Here is a 19,553-nt window from a genome sequence, read left to right on the forward strand (position 1 = left end):
ATGCTACACGAATATGAAAGTTTTTTTTTCGCTGCAAGCTAACTGTTGAGTATTACAGCACGGCTATGTAAGGGAATAGCTACTATAGCAATATCATATCGTTTGATAACCACTGTAAACTTAATATGCTGTGGCACGGACAAACTAGGAGTCCAATAAAGACAAGAAAAGACATTAAAAACACCAGTAACGAGCCAAAAATCACCGCAAAGTTTGTATTAGACTGCAAACATACTGTAAACCCTACAGAAAATAGAATCTCCATCCGGCCGATAGCGAGTTAACAGCAGAATTGGTTGCCCGTCTTGCATGACGACTTGGTCTGATTTGTTGTCCCTTCTGTCGCTACACTGGAGCTCCGTGCACATAAAACGGATTAAGCGGGCAGGTTTTTTTACGGTCAGAAGCAACGCAACACTTTTTTTTTTTACTCACATATCTCCATTCCCTGTGGCTGGGAAGCGGTGCAGTTGCAGGAGCAGGTGACATTGGAGTTGCCGGGGCCGCCAGGGGCCGTTAGGTTTTGCATGGGGCTGGGCAGACCGGGACACCGCTCCGGGGTGAGAGCCGCCGCCGCCGCCGCCACTGTCGGGGCCCCACGACTGGAAAACAACAGAAAACTTCCAGGCAGCGGCAGCAGAGTCCGCCGCGACTAGTAACTCCCGACAGTTTCGCACTTATTTTCCCCACGGTTTTTCTCACGCCATGTTTGTCTCGGAGCGGCTCGCAGAGTGAACTATAAGGAGGTTTTGGGGACGAGCCATTGCCCGTGGCTAACGCATTGTATAGTTTTTTTCCGTTCCTTCCTCCGCCGCTGAGAGCAGCTGTCCTTCCTCTACTGTAGCAGAGCGCACACACAGCGCGCTCACGCCTCGCCCACAAACTGACAGACTGCCGCTCCGACCAATCGGAGGGCTCCAAAGGCGGGCCAGACAGGGGGAAAGAAACGTGCTGCCTTCAGGAGCGGAAAGAAATAACACGACTCTTAACGTGAACCAGCCCAACATATGATAAAATGCAATATACACTCAGACTTGACTGTAAAATACAGACAGGGAAAGTCTGTGCTCACTGTGACACATGTTTCACGGCGTGTTTAAGCTCTTCGAGTGGCAAATTATCTGACTCAACCACATTTTGTGTTGATAATATGAAGAAAAAAAAGGTTGTATTATGCATATTGGAGATCCAACATTTTAACACTTTTTACCAAAAACAGAAAAAGATCATAAACACATTTAGATAAATCCTCTCCTTAAATCCGTGAATTTTGGTTATTTTACATTATTTTCTTCTTGCCAGTGGCTTATGTGACGAAGCCAAATAACTATATTTTCTGATCTCAGCAAGTGGCTGTCTTTGAATGAGAAAAGACTATTTTTGTTAATGCAAGGGCCCCTGTTGCAGTCATGCTTGGTGCGGTGCTGTCTGGTGGGCCTAGTTAATATTCATGAAGGCCCTCGCATATATTAGCTGCAGAATGCATTAATTGGCTATCGTGCTGCCTGACTATTCATAAATATTACAGTTTATACAGCTGAGAGTGCTGCACCTGTTTAGCAGACTATCCTCTTTGTGGTTGAGTCTGAAGTATTTGCTTTAAGCCCCAAAAAGTACTAAAAATGAATACTGACTTGCCCCGCAAAATAATTTATGGTATTTGATGTCTACAGTTTAGATGTTCACCAGAATACAATTTCTGTTATTGCAACATTATTTCTCGCCATCAGGACCTGAGTGTGCATTGACACACATATACACAACAAGGATTTAGAGCTGTACCAGGAGGACGTGAAGGCAGCAACATAGTAGGGATGGGGCAGGGTTATATGTGCGTGCGTGCGTGCGTGCGTGCGTGTGTGTGTGTGTGTGTCTGGGATGTAGGGGGTGGGGGGTCCTCACCGGCTGACCTGACTCAGAAAGCTAGCAGACGGCCGGGTCGCGGTTGACAATGGCTGTGGGAGAGCAGAGCAGAGGGAGGCAGACAGACACGGGGGGGGGGGGGGGGTTTGGTCTGGTGTGTTATTCGGGGGAGGGTTGGGGAGAGCGTTTCGAGTTTCACTCCCTTGTTACGGCGGGCCGCAGCCAATGGAGACGGATCTTTGAAGGGGGCTAACCTTGAGGTGACCCCCGCGCCAGTCTTGTGGTTCAGGGGCACATGTGCAGCGGAGATGCATCCCCCCCCCAGCCCAACACATCCCTTCTGAATCTAACCAATGGAGCCCAACGCGCGCGCGCGCACACACACACACACACACACACACACACACACTCTAAAGCGCTGGACTGTCGGCAGTCTATAAATAAACTAGGCAGTTCCAATCAGAGAGAGAGGCTCTGAATACCACTCTTGACCAGCAGGTTCCCAAACTAAGAAGTCTAAGAAGTCATTGAAGGGGGCTTTCAGGTGGCCCCTCCATAAAAGCAGGCTCACTTTGATTCGTACTTCATCCGCGCACGGGGCAAGGAGACAATAACGCAGACTCTTCAGATCACAGACTCTCTTGCGGTCCACTTCTGCACCAAATCATAAAAGTAAGAGAAATGTTGCCGCTCCACGGGAGACGATCTCGTAATGTTGGGGGGGACGGACCATTTGTATGCTGAAAACACCAGTAACCAACGGCAATAAAATGTCGACGAGAAAAGCAAAGACCTCCAACAGATGTTGCGCGTTAGGTGCCGCATCACTAGCCAAGTTCTACAGTATATCCAATCATGCAAAGGTATTTTTTGCCTAGACGGCTTCCACGCGCTCCTACACGAGCAACACTGTTGGATAGGTGGAGGGGGAAAAAAATAAATAGGCGCGTGACCCTGACGCAATTTACAAAACGCCGGGCAGCTGTCATCGTTTTTATTGAAGCAACAAATCGAGGTGCCGCCAAAGCGGTAATATCAATCCGGGGGGGGGCACACAGCGGAGAGGTTTTTCCACCTTGATGTGAGGTCATTCTCATGTTCTCTCTCACACACACACACACACACACACACACACACACACACACACACACTCACACACGTACGACACACACTCCAGACACACACTTCCAGACAAGCTCTCGTACACACACACACAGGCCAGCACACATCGATTCTCGCCTCCTGCAGCCCACCTCGATCTACTCACAAAAAAAAACAGGCCACCAACACAGCACTCGCACACACACACTGTGTCTGTCTGGAGCGTCAATTTAGTCCCCCGGGGAGCACGCAGGGTGACACGGCTAACAGGCCAGACCAGACTAGACAGCCAGCAGACAGATAAATACTAGGCACGGCTGAATACCTAATGCACTCTTGTCTACCAGCCCCCCCCCCCCCCCCCCGACTGCAGTCTGCACACTCACACTCACACACACACACACTAGCACGCATAGCCTCACTGCGTTTCTCTCGGGAAACGTCTGTCTCATCTTGTATTTGAGGAACACTAGCTTTAGGTTGATAGGCTGATAGGTTAATATTAGGAAATTTGGGCTTTTACTGCTTACACATGGGTTTCATGTTGTTTTGTGAGTGCATGACATCTTCATGTTATGCCCCAAAAGATCGTTGTATATATATACATAATTATTATTTTATTTTAATCTATTTTTTTAAAGGCAGGCAGGAAAGGAAACACCACCACGTGTCGGCACACTACTGATGACATTAGTGTGTGTGTGTGTGTGTGTGTGTGTGTGTGTGTGTGTGTGTGTGTGTGTGTGTGTGTTCAGATGTTTTGGATAATTGAAGACAACGTTAAAGAAGAAGTTTCCTGCCTGTATTTTCAACACGTGCAGTAGACAGATGACTGACAAGCAGATGCTTGAAAATGTAGTCATTTGTGATGAAACCATGAACGCATCATGGACGTGATCAGGCTGATACTGTAAAAAAGAGCTCAGTAAAAGGCCTCAGTGGTAAGACTCATCTCCAAAGCAACTTCTCCCATCTGAACTCGCTGACAGAGGCACTACGTCACAGCGCCATCTCGTGGCTCAGCTCGGAGGAGCTCGGCTCGGTGCATTGCTCCCCCCAAAAACATGGGCAGGAAAGAAGTGTTCCACTTCTCTGGTGTCTCAGTCACTCTATTACTTCTGAAACCAAAGCCGTCTCCCCGGGCACGGGTTGAAGCTTTGAATCAATTACGACTCGTCTTCATCAGAAAACCACGAGGGAACACGGAGCCGGAGAAAAAAAAGAGAGAGAGTCACATCCTGCAGCTGGTGTAGAGATGTGCTCTTGTTCTTGCCCAGAGACTGCGAGGCTGAGAGAGAGAGAGCACTCTGCATTCATGCTGAGCACAAAGTCCATGTGAATCACAGTGTGGAAAGGAGAACAAGAATGTTACATGCAGCAGTTTTCTTTTATAGAGAGGACACTTGTATTTAAATGCCCTTCTTTTGGTCTGGAAATCTTGATGCAACCACATAGTCATATTTTAGACCAGTCATTCTCAAACACTGGGTTTGGGAGCCACATCGAGGTCGTGAGACATTTTATTTGGGTCGCCAAAAAAATAAGCGGAATTTCTTCCGTCGTCTTTTATTTCACATTTATATCTGCAGAACACTTTTGAGTCACACGAGGGAGCCTGGATGTTTATTTGGTCTCATTAATAAAGTATTTAACATGTGTATATGTTTTTATTAGCACAAGCATAAAATAAAGTTGTGCTTTATCAAACGTTTATCTCTTCTGAATGGCTGGATATCACAATGTGATACGGAAATTGAAGTAAAAATGGTCAGGAACATTCATTTATGCACAAATTTGCTCTACTCACGATTTATAGATAAGACCTATTGTGAATTGGGTCGCGTTGGTTTGTCTTTTTTAAACAGTGGGACCCCCAAAAAAAGATTGTGAAACACCGGTTTACATAATAGTGTGCCTCCAACTTTGTAGCAACAGTTTAAAGGGCCGCTCCACTGATTTTACACATGGAGTTCAGATTAGTACACCAGTCTGTGGACCAATCCGATATCACAAAAACAACAACACCTATCACTTGCTACCCAATCCATACATCCTGCCCGATTGTTATTGTTCATGTTCAGCACACACCTGTTGTTAAACTATAGACAGTGTATTAGTGGACATAGTCATCATGACGTCACCATTTGGTTTGTGGACTGCCATCTTGAAGCCTTGAGTACGGCAATTTTGTCGTTGCCAACTTGGATTACGGCCGTTGCCATATTGTTCGTTTTCGCAACCAATGAACAGAAGTTACCATATTTAGAATGCGGAGGAGCGACGTAGAGACGCTGTATATATCTCTGGCAGCAGCAGCGACCTGTCAATCATAGTAAGCCCGCCCTAAAGCATACTCTGCTTTATGGTCTATTTGACTCTAAATGGACCATAACTTACTAACTGAACATCATGCTGTATTGAAGAAGACTTGAAAGTAGAGATTGAGACAATAATCTCATGTTTACAATGTTAGCTGAGGTAATAAATCAAGTGAAGAGTAGAGTCATCTTCTCATAGACTTCTATACAATCTGATTTATTTTTGCCTCCTGCTGTAGAGTAGAGAGATCTAGTATCGCATCGGTACTCTGTATCAACAGATAAGTTCGTAATCGGGAAGGAAACATCGGAATATCTCTACGTGGGTCTATATGATGATGATGAGGATGCATCACATTACCAAAACTGTCCAATGAATGTTAGCTGTTGGCTGTCAGTCCGCACCCAAATTCAATATTTGACTTACCTACCACAGATCCTGGCACCTCAACCATCTCCACCACCTCTAGGATGAAGGGGAACACCAACTGGCAGCCAGGGCCTTGTAACCCCTCATCGGTGGAACCCCTACCTGACGCTCTTGTGACCGAATGCGGGCAAATTAGAAAAAGAGCGTTGTTAAACGCATGTCACATGTAGGTGCAAGGCTTCATCACAAAATTATTCATTTAAGCAGACCATGTTTCATCCATTCCTCGCCGTTTGAATCTGTGTTCCAGTTCATCTGCTTAGTTTCTGGAAATTTTCAAAATTCTACCCCATCTTCTGAAAAGTGGAGTACGGTTTATATTTGGAAAGAGAACGTATCTGTTCCTTTTCCTATATTGATCTATCATTAGTGCTCTACAACTAATTTGCTGTACATCACGGCTGATGGCGAACCCCCACCGCTCATGGCAGTCATTGGGATATTACATCGAACTTGAACAAATCCCTTCATCCAGATGCACAAATGTTTCATGTTTCAACCCGCACCACTTTAAAATCCACACTTAAAGCCAGTATATAAACTGCAGGAAAACAGTTTCTATCCTGCATCTCCTAATGCCTGTTTATCCAAAAAGAAAAAGAAATCACCCTGCGGGCTGCAGCCTCTATCATGGGACTTTTGTGATGAAAGTACCCGCGCATGACGGTGATCCATTTTGACTGTGACATAACATTTTCAGTCGGACTAATAACTCGAAAAAACACACCCCATGACTCCTGTGTGGACTCTGTATTGCTGAATGCCATTGCAAATGTCAGAACAAAAGATGGATATGACTCAGCCTTAATACCAAGGCTGAATGGGATTCATGAATTAACCGCAATGCATCTCGCCAGCTGACAGAGCAGGAGGGAGAGAGAGGAGGGTTGAGGGGGGAGTGTTTGCCTAGGCATAGACTGTAGCTCGGGCGTCTTCAGCGGAGCGCTAAGTAACAGAAAGGCCACTCCAGACAGTGAGATTGCAGAGTAGAGAGTTGCGTTCAATAAAAAAAAAAAAAACGTCTGGCACGCCACATCATATTTGTTGCTTCCTGCCCTTGTCTGACTGCGGCGCCGTGTCATATCCTGTCCGCACAGGTGCACCAGCTGTCTGGTTTCCCACCCCTGTCATTTCTAGAGACACACACACACACACACACACACACACACACACACACACACACACACCTCGCTTCCACCCCCTGTCATTAAAAAAAAAAAAGAAACACCCCTCCCTACCTCTCTTACTGCCGCAGGCACCACTGCAATGACACCACGGCGCTCGCTGGAAAAGTTGTGAGAGACAAGAGGGGGAGAAAAAGAGAAAGGAAGACGACAGACAGACAGCGCATGTGTGTGTCCAAGTTTGTGTTTGAACGAGAGGGAGACGGATTGAATGAGACAGATCAAGAAAGAGATAGACGGAGCCCGAGGTGGAGGATACTTGACGGAGTGAATGAATTAATGAAGAGGAGACAGGAGGAGAAGAAAAGAGGAGAGAAAAGGGAGAGAGGAAGAAGGAGAGAGAGAGCAGAGAGCCAGTGAGTCAGGGAGAGAGGGACCCAGAGACACAGACAGGGAGAAAGAGTAGATAATCAGCAGGTATTGAGCTCTTTTCACCCCTGCGGTAGGGCCCTGCTGAGCATTGTAATGGGCTGTCTGCCCAGCTGGGCTGATGAGCTCATGTCTGGCTTTAATGCCAATCTCCCAGAACTGGCACACAGCTCGGCGGGGCCGAGAGCAGACGCCACGCTGCCGCTCCGCCGCCGCAAAGAAAAAGAGGAAGGACACAGGAGAGAAGAGAGAGGAGGAGAGAGAGCGAGAGAGAGAGAGAGAGAGAGAGAGAGAGAGAGAGAGAGAGAGAGAGAGAGAGAGAGAGAGAGAGAGAAGAGAGAGAAAGAGAGAGAGAGAAAGAGAGAGAGAGAAAGAGAGAGAGAGAGAGACGGGGGAGGAGGGCGAAGGTGTGTTGGGGTCGTGTGTGTGTGTGTGTGTGTGTGTGTGTGTGTGTGTCAGCCACTTCCGTCACAAAAGTGATAAGAGCCCCGGACCAGACGGCAATAATCACACAGCCAGGGAGACATACAGCGGTTATAATGTATATATGTGTGTGTGTGTGTTTGTGTGTGTGTAAAAGTGAGCGATGAAGAGATAAAATGAGGGAGAGCAAGAGAGTGAGTGCGTGTGTGTGTGTGTGTTGTTTTATGCAGCCATAAACAGCAGTGATTACAGAGGGTGGATGTTTCAGGTTATAGCCTCCCGCTGTTAGGAGTCCACACACACACACACACTGAAACACACACACTGAGACAAACCTATTGCTGAAACATGAAATCAAAAGATGTCTACGTATGGACTAGAATACATATGCATACATGCATTCACTCTCTCCGTTTGTGTTGTATGCTAATGTGATATCAACATATATATATATATATATACATGTTAATATGTAAATGCACAGACGGTCAACCTGCTCAGGATATTCAACACTGCTTTGCCTGCTTTAAAAAGCACGTTGTTGTTGTTATTACAGTACATGCATTTGCGTTCACTCAACGTGACGGTTATTCTCACTGCAGGCGTTTTACAGCAGCCTCTACATGGCACTCTCCTATCCCCAGGTCTACTGCTCAGACAGTGATCTCGACACGTTGTGTAAACCGTGGCCTCACAACACAACCGTGTTGAATTCAATCTGCATCTGAAACAAATACGCAAGGACAACACGAAGTAAGGAAAGGGAAATCTGTATCCCCTGTTGGCGCTGTTTTGAAGTGATGGATTATGTTAAAATTAGGGCTGGCTTTATTTAATACAACTTCATGTTTGTCGGATTTCAATACATACAATGAAAATGCTTGTAATTTTAGCCCCACTATCTCTAGAGATAGTAATGTCCGTCGGTCCACCACTGTGATCCAGACTGAAATAGCTTTTTGTTGAAAATGTGACATTTATGATGCCCAAGCAATGAATCCTACTCACTTTGGTAATTCCTTGACTTTTTCCAATAGTGGCACCATGAGGTTGACATTTGTGGTTTTCCAGTTTCATACCGTGACACCTGTTGGTTGGATTGCTATCACATTTGGGTCAGACACTCATGTTCCCCTGAGGATGAATTGTAACAATCCCCAGAACTTAAAATTTAGCACGATCATCAGTTTTAAGTTTTACTTTCGCTGTCCAATACTTTACCGGTTTAAGAAATATACTGGAAAGGTAACAACACTCCCATCAGCCTCACACTGGTCTGACAGAATTTCTGGGGATTTCTAAATACAACGTTGTGGCTAGAATGGCGGCGGAAGTTGTGACATTTTTACTCATTTAGCAGCTGGCTAGTTAACTAGCTAACATTAACTTGCTAATTCCACCACGCTTTCATGCTACACTGGTTACAGAAGTTACAATTTATTAAGTGTGTTTTCTTTATTGTATAAAGTCACCTGAAACTTTTTTGTTCCCTTAGAATGAAACGATTATGTCTAAATAGGGAGCAGGTCCTCTTCACAGATTCCACCATGTTGCACCGCCATGTTTCTACAGTGGCCCAGAACGGACAAACCAAACACTGGCTCTCGAGAGTGTTTTCGCCTTTTCCAGTCCGTAGCCCACACAGGAGAAGTTAGGGTTCGAAGTTAGATGCCGCCAATTCCTACACACTGCATCTTTAACTACATTAAACACTGGGAATGATCAAAAGTAACGAAACCGAAATGTACATTGTTACCCAACAGCCATGTCACCTGACTGTCACACTGTTTTCTGCTTACACAATCACCTGTTACATTAATGATTTGTTGTCTTTCCTACATGATCAACATCAGTCACATGTTTATCAGTCAGTCTGTCATTCTCTTCCCCTTCCCCTTTACCTTGTGCCTCTAAATCTCCCATTACCTGTCCTACACACATACAGTGTAGAGTTATGCTGTCCAGTTTCACTTGTTACTTATCACCTTTCTCTAATTAAAAAGGGATAATTATTTTCAGCTTCTCTCTCTTCAACACAATCGCTTTGTGGGTGATACGTTGGCGTTTGTTTTTCCAGCGAACCGAACGCTGTGATGACACCCCGAAAAACAAAATAATTAGCTGTGTTCTGCTATTAGATTTCATGCCATTAAATCTGTTGAAACACTGCCTGATCCAAAGTTATCTTTGATTGCGGGGACTAATTAGGATCGTTGGTCCCGTTTCTGCTTTTGCTTTTTGTCAGGTGGAATGGATTGTAGCGAAATTCCTTGAGAATTTATAATTCGTCAAATAATTACTACATTTAATCTAGGCCCTGGGAGTTTAAGTTTCAAACAACAACTCGAGCAGCCATCTCAGCTGAGGTGTAGTCAGTCTCACATATCATCTCTTCCATACATCTGAGAGTGTTGCAGCATAAGCTACCGACTGTGAGGGCAGCAGGTTCGGAACAGATGGACGCTCATATGAACAAGTTGCAGCAATCCAAACACTCCTCCTCTCTGCCCGCCTGGCCACGCCACACAAAATGCTATAGCTCCCATATTGAGGGGGATATAATGAAAACATAACATTAGGTGAGAGATGCTGTGCTTCGGAGCAAGCGCTGACAGATGGATGGCGGCGGGAACATGTTGCAGCGCCCCAGACCTGCTACCACCCTGGCAGAACTCAGCGACGCGCAGGTTAGCGCGACCGGGCGAGCTAACGCTGCCTACACTAACACAGCTGCTTCCGCTGGACCCCTGCCTGCATCGGTTGGGTTTTTGCATGCATATATGTTGTGTTATTGTACCACCACATAGCTTTGTTAGCCCCCAAGGTTGACTCACTCCCACCACGCCACTCATAAACAGCACGGCCCGTAAACAGCTTGCACCAGCCCAGCCAGCGTTCCCCACAGTCTGCCTCACTGCCGTCCTATAGCTCTGTAGCTGGACTAGGGAATAACAGCTTGCACCAGGCCAGCAAGAGTCCCCGCTCACAGCTTGCATTGCTAGCGGTTCCTCCTCCCAGCTTCCCCCACCCCAACTTCCTTTTACAGCAGTAGGCTAGTAAGCAGGACTATAGGGAGTCAACAGATCACCCCACAACAGCTTGTAACCGCAGCGTTCACTGCTGAGGTGCTAAAACCAAAAGGCGAGGCGGCATGACAACATGAACGCTGCAAGCAGTGGTGTTTTATTGATGGTGGATAAAAATGTCTGATGGGGTGGAATTAGCAGCAGAAGCTGATTATTTTTGATCTGTATCTCCATACGTGAGGAACACTGACAGATGCTGCCTTCCATGGGACATAACCTGAGGACTCTGTAACATCTGATTCACAGCAGAAATATGTCCCAATGCACATATCCTGAATGTTGGTTGGGTTTCCAATATCTTATTTCCATGCCTAAACCCTTTGGTGGTGACTGGGCAGGAAAGAGAGAAAAGCAACACCTAAATATTTGAGCTTGGAGAAGGAAGTGACCTCTGAAGTTGTGTCAGCCAGAGACGATCATTCGGATACGGTAGCATGCGTTTAGTAGTTTGAAGGAAGCCACACATCCTCACTGAGGTATACAACACAACCTTGATATTTTCATATAACTGTAACTTATAAAGTTAGGTAACGCAACGTTTATGAGTTTGCTGATGTTAGGTGAAATGATTAAATTAAGCTTTTAGCATATATTTTTTTCTGTTCTTGCGCTAACAACATTAGCATAGCTAGCTAACGTTAGCTAGCAAAATCATATGGTTAGTAAACTTATTTGCTGCTTAATGTTGAGTTACCTAACTTTATAAGTTAGAGTTATCAAATAATAAGGTTTTATTGTTTTCCTTAGTCATGTTTCATGGACGTGATGCAATGTACTAAGTATACGCTCAATGAGCTACTTTCTTTATTGTCGATAAGTGCAACAACACAATCCATTGGCATGTAAACATAATTTTTTTGATAAGGAAGTCTGATAAACATGTCATTGTTCACCTTAAAACACACGATGACCTGTTATTTTGGGGGTGACCGTGGCACACTGGGTTAAGAGGTTAAGAGGGTTGTCTGGTAACCGCAAGGTCGACAGTTTGATCCTTGTCTGGGATGTGTCCCGTGTCGAAGTGTCCCTGAGCAAGACATTGTTCCCTGGGCGCTTCCAATTATGGGTCCAGCGTATGAGAAAACAATGTTTTTGCCCGGGGCGTCTCCCCATAACCACATGTTGCAACGTTAACCACACGCAAACCTTCAGCGTCGAGATACTACGCAAAAGGCTGCCCACGCTTTATCCCAAGTGGGATGTAACAACACAACCACACCAACATTTGTATTTTTATTTTCGCAGTGCTGTTTTCGTTCTGAATTCCTGTTTCAGGATCCAAATCATCAAGAGTTGTCAAAGTGATTTTCAGTCCAAGTTCCTGTTGGCGCTGCATGCTTGAATAACGTCTGACTGCTGTGTTTCTGCCTTAGATATAGAACATGTATCTGTATCTATCTGATCTCTGAGCAGGAAGACAGTTTCGGAAAATGATTTGACTGCCGATTTAGAAAAACTTCTCTGATTTTGTGTGTGTGTGTGTGTGCTTGTTGTCTGCCCAGTGACACCCAGTGAGAGGCTGCTTCCTCAGAGACTGATTGGTTTGCTGGCGAGACAGTCTGTCTGTGCAGGTGGGAGAGCTGCCCGTGTCATTATTTAATTTTCTGTCTGCTTTTGCTAGAGTCAAATCCCTGCCATTCACAGCTAATCAGGCTCTCCTATCTGTCACTTGCATGTTTCATGTGTCTCCTGTTATGTTTCACTTGTTTTCACAGATTCGACAGGCTTTTCTTTTTGGAAGATGTGTGAAAAGAAAATCCAAACTGATTACAAATTTACGACCAAAGTATAGAAAATAAACACTGAACTCAACTAATAAAAGTTCTTAAACTATGAGTAATAGTAATGTAAAATCTCTCAGGACATAGAGTGCATATATTTGCATACTGTACTCTTAATCTGATTGTGTACTAATGTGGACATGTGGCTGGTGAAAAAAAACAACACAAATCCTTAATGAAGCAACAACAAGCGGGAGTGTAGTGTTAAACTGAGAGATACTGGCACTGCGATGACCTCTGGCACCCAACTGTCTATCGTTGTCTGACAGTTCATTCTGACTTAGTGAAGATAGTTTTCTAGCTTAAACGATTTTAGCTCTGATGGCACCGTGTTTCCAAATAACGTCTAAGTATAAAGTGCTGCAGGGGTGATATATTTTTTGTTGGCCAACCTCCAAAGTGAGTATCGCTGTTGCAGAAAATAAGTTTGTTCAAGATACTTCCGTGTTTTGTTCAGTGAGATGATCTTCACAAATTATACATTTTTTGAAGTGTGAATGCAACCGCCAGACGTAAAAAAAACGTTACCTTATAAACAAACTACAGCACGGTCACATGAGTTCACGTCGCCACCACCAAGCTAAAGGGGACCAGTGTGACGTTTTATAGTCTCATTTAGCCACTTGTTAGCCCTTTTTTAAGACACGTAAAGCCTCAAAATGACGTATTATATATATAGTAGGACAGAACGTGAAGCTTGTGTTAACCACAGACCTTATTTCAGGCATCTAACCAAAAACCCATTGACTTTGAATGGAAGTGCAAAAAAGCTAACTTAATTCCAGGTTTCAGGACTCATTTCTGCTCCACTCTGTAGCAATAAAGAGCGAGTCCTCTTCTGCTCATGTGTTGGACTTGGTATCCAGCCGTCAGTTGTTGCAAGGAGCCAACAAATGGAAATGTACTTGTTAATCCTTTTTGTCAGCTGCCAGTAACCTGAAACAATCTCGGTTTGTTGTAGCAATCCAAAATATGTGAGTGAGTAAGCGATTTGTGTCTTCGTCTGAGAACTTGTTACATTTTGGTCTCCTAAAAATATCTCATTCATGGCGACGGCCAAGATGCCGAACTTAAGGCTTCAAAACGGCATTCCACAAACCAATGGGTGACGTCACAGTGCCTACGTCCTCTTTCTATATACAGTGACAGTGACGGTTAGCAGGGTATAATGTCCGCACTGCACACCATCATGAATGTGTTAGAACCTTACAGCAGCACAGCTCTGAATCATTGTAAAGCATATTTTTAAGAGCTGATATTAGCCAATACAAGCGCGGCTTCAGTGCTCTGTCTGAACTTACATTTTGGAGCCAACATTCATTCTAGATGGTGCAAACTAAAGCTATTTTTAGAGTTTTTGTATCTTTAACTTACTTCATATTTGCAGGACCTCAGCGTTTGTCAGTGCCAATGGCTGCATGTTGCAGAGTAGTTTTGAGTACTGCTGTTTTTACTCTCGAAGGTAACGCCAAAGAAGTAAGCTTTCAGTTTGGTTTTGTTATCTTGATCGCCGACTCTGTTTCTCTCTCTGTTTCTGTCAGCTGGCCTTAGTTGCAGCTCCTGTATATCTTTTGTCACATTCATGGGCTGTTTGTAATAAACAAATAAACAAGCGGGCGCAAAAACAGCAGCAGTCCAACATGTACACAGAAAGCACGACTAAAATTCAATCGGAGCGCATTTCGAATTCCAGTTTCTACGTGAACAAATTGGAGGGATACCAGTCATTAAGCGTTATACTGCAGTACCTTAGCATGGAATGTCTCTTCTCCAATCACAATGCCTGTTTGGAACTCAATATTGTATAATATATCTTAATTAAGGCTTTACCTTACTAAGTCTTTTGGCCCTTTTTGACTAAATAATGCCAGATACTAAGGAGGCACAGGAACGAAACCAGGAACTTAAGTCCTCATTATGTTTTCCTTTCTGCATCTGACCTTGAAGATAAGTCTCAATCTGTCTCTCAATCGGAAGATCTTTCTTTATCCCATTTTATTCAGACTAGTCAGGCACTTGTTGTAACTTGTTTTCAATGTTTAATGTTCAATTTCAAGGTTTCCAGAAAAGTTCCTCCTGTGAGATTCTTCTTGAGATTTTTTCCGGTTTCTCTTGTAGTTGTTGACCAGTTTGTTTTGCTCGGCAGACTGAAATCTAAGTTTCACGTTTGATTTAATGTCAAACATGGAAAGCAATTTCAGTAATCAATCATGACAGGATTGTTTTTGAGTCTTCCAAGCCTCCTCCTCCTCCTCCTTCTCCTCCTCGCTCTCCATCATCATCTTCACCTCCCATTTATCTCTCTCTCTCTCTCTCTCTCTCTCTCTCTCTCTCAGTAGGACAGCTCTCCCCACTCACAGTCCCAGAACAGCTCCTTGTCCCTCCACAGTGCAGCGAAAACAACCATCCATACAGAGACACACACACACACACACACACACACACACACACACACACACACACACACTCATTAACAAATAGACTCATGCTGGTAAAGTGAAAAGCATACAGGCTGACACACACACACATTTTCATACACACACAGAGGCTCCAAACATGATCATTGAGTGGCCACATTAATTAAATGAGCAGTAGGGGTTTCCCTCCCTGCCATGTCCACTGTGGGCCCTGAGATATTTAATAAACCTGTCACCGCCAGGACTCCCTGCCTTCACCTAGAGCTAATGAGACACATGCACACACACACACACACACACACACACACACACACACACACACACACACACAGTGGAAGTCCGGTCACTAGAAGCTGGTGTGATGCCACAGCTAACAGTCCTAATCCTCCCTCTGGTCAGCCTAACCAGGTGTCTGCAGTTTCACCCGCTTACACAGAAGACTATTTAAGGCCCATGGCCAGTTCAAAACTGAAAAATAGCATTGATTCCTTTGTCCAGGACTCTGCTGCTCTAATACGGTGGTTCTGTCATCACTACAAGGTTGTAAGGGCACTAATATTTTGCTCATTATTCTGTTTCACTCCCAGCAAGTAGCTTGAGATGAAGGCTTTCACTAAACACTTGGCTATCCCGTTGTATGCTAAATGCTCAATGAATGAGCGTCGCGCAGGCAACAGTGTTACATTTCACATTTGGGGCAGAATCATCATAATTTCGCCTTGAAAACACAATTTATTTATGATGATTTTAATGTGTTCTGACTACTTGTGTCTCTTATCTGGTACTAAGGCTGAATCTGGAGCCAAAAACACATCTGAAAAATATCCACAACTACTAAATAATGTAACTGAGGGATTGTAAGATTGAAACATGGTTTGACAACTACGCTACTCTGGCAACAGTTTAACTCTTAATGACAAGGCAGGGTGACAAGCTGACAATGACAGGAATAAAATGCAGAGAAATAAACAATGTCCGTCCTCCGTGTTTGCATCCGTGATGCTTGGTGCTCAAACGTAGTCAAGAGTTGATGGACAATGTTTTTCTGATGTCAATGTTTTGTTATGTTAAGATGTCGCCCATATCATCTGCCATTCCATTCACCAGTGTTTTTGTTGCTGCTGTTAATATTCTTCCTGAAAAATGCACTACAGGAATGCATTGCTTCTTTGGTTTTGTATTCTTGTGAGGTATACACAGCATTTCACTGCGCAAACCTTTGTTGTACAATGTGTGAATACCGGACCAGAGCCTGTCGTTACCCGGTGGGTCGGGCCGGTTACGGATGTATCATTTACAAATGTTCTGTTTTGGCCTTGAAGTGTCTTAAAACTTGCATCAGCAGGGGGCGACTCCTATGGTTGCAAAATGAAGTCAGATTGTATAGAAGTCTATGAGAAAATGACTCTACTTCTCTCTTGATTTATTACCTCAGTAAACATTGTAAACATGAGTTTATGGTCTCAATCTCTAGTTTCAAGTCTTCTTCAATACAGCATGATGTTCATGTAGTAAATTATGGTCCATTTAGAGTCAAATAGACCATAAAGCAGAGTATGCTTTAGCGCGGGGCTACCTTGTGATTGACAGGTCGCTGCCAGAGTGCCGTCCGGTCTGGGAGTTATCTGCGTGTTCATGAGAGTTAATTGTAACATTTTGGTCGCCTAGAAATGTCTTATCAGCGTTCAGTTGTACTTATGGTTGCAAAAAGCCAAGATGGTCAGTCCACCAACCAATGGGTGACATCACATTGGCTACGTCCCCTTATTTTATACAGTGTATGGTCAAATTAAGTATAAAATAATGGTCTGTGTTGGGCTACTTCTTGTGCAGTACTGCTGGGGTTTGTTATTTAGCATATGTGACAGTACATAAATGCAACACATAGGCTATTTCAGGCAGTAAATAGTCATGGAGAATCAGGCTCATTTCGGGTTCGGACAAAAAAAAAGAAAAATCAAACACAATGTCTGTCAGACTCGATTTCTATGCTCTCGGTCTCCGGTTGGATTTGGACATGAATATGTGGCCCGAGACATACTCTATTGTAGAGTGAAAATAAAAGAACCTTGAGAGGAGAACTCTGGAAAGTTATCAGGGCATACGTGGTAATCCACCAGCAATGCACACTTGCACTTTTTTCATTGGTCATAGCAGGGCCTTGCCGGATGATGTCATGCTGCAGCAAAAGTTCAACTGTTTCATCGGAGCCCTCTGCGTTCACATCCTTGCACTGCCGCTGGACTGGCCACATTCAAATGAACAAGAGGGCTGTGTTTGCTCACGCAGGGCTAAACACAACCTTAGTTATTTTATTTTACTTTATTTTATTAGGTTGATCTTTTTGTGTCGATTGATTTTATTGTTCATCTGCTTTTGATGGGCCTCACAGTGGGTTGTCTGATGTTTCATTGTTGGTGTTCGGGTCAACTGCATTTTTATTTTTGGGTTTGATCAGACCAAGATTGTCTGTCCTTGGGTCCCTTTAGGTTTGGTTTCTTCCTCCTGAAAATTAGTTCACATGTGGTTTTGTTTGTGGTTGGTTTTCAATGCTTTGGAATTCCATATGACACTTGATGCTTTGACTAGGTGTCTGCAAATCTCACAGAAATCACAGTGAACCTACATCTCAGTCCCACTCAAAAGCCCTGTGTGTACAGAGAGCTACTGCGAGCCATGTCGGTCATTTGCTCATCTGAGCAAGAGAACACAAGGGAGGAAGTGTGTGTGAGGGGGTATTAGTCCACGGATGAGTGTACGGGCACCTGCTGTATGTGACCGCAAAAGCAAGAGAAAGAGTGAAAGTGTATGTGTGCACTCATGTTGTGGAGACATAGAAATGTTTACTCTGTCACGTTGTGGGGACTCGCCTACCTTTTGAGGACAGAATGTAAGTCCCCATAATGTAAATCACTACATTTTAGGGTGAAGACTTGGTTTAGGGTTAGGTTAAGTATAGGGTAAGGTAAGTTTTAGGTTTAGATTTAGGTTATGATTACAGTTACTGTTACGGTAAAGTTTAGGTTAGGGTAAGGTTAGGATAAGGTTACGTTTTCGGCTAGGGTTAGGGTAAGGTTAGACTTGTACCAGTTATAAATATGGTTAGGGTAAGTCTCCAGGAAATGAATGTAAGTCAATATAATGTCTTCTTAAGTGATGGAAACATGACTCTGTGTGTGTGTGTGTGTGTGTGTGTGTGTGTGTGTGTGTGTGTGTGTGTGTGTGTGTGTGTGTGTGTTTTCCGCCAGACAAGGCTTTAGAGTGATGATAGGATTAGATTAGGCTGACAGTAGCAACAAGGCCAGCGTATGTCTGAACCCTCAGCTCTGGCAATCTGGGGATTAAGGTACAAAGATTCACACATGCACACACACACTTGCTTTATAACTCAATTGTATATACAGACAAGACACAGTAGACTATATACACAAAGTGTCTTTCACAACCACACACTCCTACGTACCCTCATATTACAAACAGGCATGGACATGCACACACAAACCCCCCCCGTCTTTCTAAAGGAACACACACCAATGCTCTTTCACACGCACGCAGCTGCAGCAAGACACAATGACCTGATGAATTCTGTTTCTGTTTTCCTGCCATCCAGCTAAATCCCATATCCCCTAACTACCATGTCTCACACAGCCACACACACACACACACACACACACACACACACACACACACTCACAAACAAATCAACCAGCCACCTACACGCACACACACACACACACTCCGATTATGGGTCCTGAGGCCCACCCAGAGGTGGCAGGCACCGTACCACACAGTCAGTCTGTCTCCTAAAATTGTTTTCTCTTCAATCAACCTAGCGGGGCCAGTTTGTCATGCAAATGCAGCCTTGGCTTACTTCCCTTTGTTGCCTTGACAGATTAGCAAGTGTGTGCGCGTGCATGTGTGTGCGTGTGTGTGTTTGTGTAGGTGAGCGCAGCTTTTCTCCATTTTTCCGCCTTGTTTTTCCCTTTTCCTGTAAGCCGCAGAGTGAGGAGAAACATCTTGTACATCTCTATCTTTATCTGTTCATATCCATCTATGACACACTATCTGTCGCTCCCCCTGAACTTCATACATGACAACAAGTACTTCATTGAGTTCATTTTGACGGGGCCATGCCGACTTTGCACTTCAGTGTGTTGGAAAGATTTGGGAAACGTGGAGTTTGGAAAAACATCGTATAGCTTTAGGGAGCTTGTGTCGCTCGCTTGCATCAATATTTGTTATTCCACACTACCTAAATCTCTGCAATAGAAGGGGCAAGTGCAAAGTTAGTTAGTCAGAATGGACTGTGAGAATTAAATCCGGGTTGAAAAACACTATAACGTTCCTTTCCTTCCAAACCTGTAAAAGGTGCAGATTTAATCACAGTTAGCTGGATCGTTACGAAGACCTTTAAAGGATCAGTGTGTAGGATTTTGTGGCATCTAGCGGTGTGGTTGCAGATTGCAACCAACTGAATACCTCCTTACCACAATAACACTACTATAGGAGCAACAGAAGTGTGTGGCTCATGTTACCACAGTTTCACAAGAGAGTTGGAAAACTTTGGTGGCCCTAACAGAC

The 19,553-nt window shown here is 44.3% G+C and overlaps 1 protein-coding gene across 3 annotated transcripts in view; it reads right to left on the minus strand.

Moving 5' to 3' along the window:
- The window catches only part of ldlrad4b (low density lipoprotein receptor class A domain containing 4b), a 208,535-nt gene that overhangs the window by 38,298 nt on the left and 150,684 nt on the right, over positions 1-19,553 (minus strand). The window contains exon 1 of one of the 3 annotated variants that reach the window (XM_068736485.1): positions 436-843. The exons of the other annotated variants lie outside the window; for them this stretch is intronic. Coding sequence (XP_068592586.1) covers positions 436-529 — 94 coding nt within the window. The 5' untranslated portion in view covers positions 530-843. Of the gene's footprint in view, positions 1-435; positions 844-19,553 lie in introns of those variants that run through there. 3 annotated transcript variants of the gene reach the window in all.

Source organism: Cebidichthys violaceus, unplaced genomic scaffold (genome assembly GCF_023349555.1).
Source record: "Cebidichthys violaceus isolate CVI_PGR_0920_01 unplaced genomic scaffold, fCebVio1.0.p SCAF_7, whole genome shotgun sequence".
Lineage (NCBI taxonomy): Eukaryota > Metazoa > Chordata > Actinopteri > Perciformes > Stichaeidae > Cebidichthys > Cebidichthys violaceus.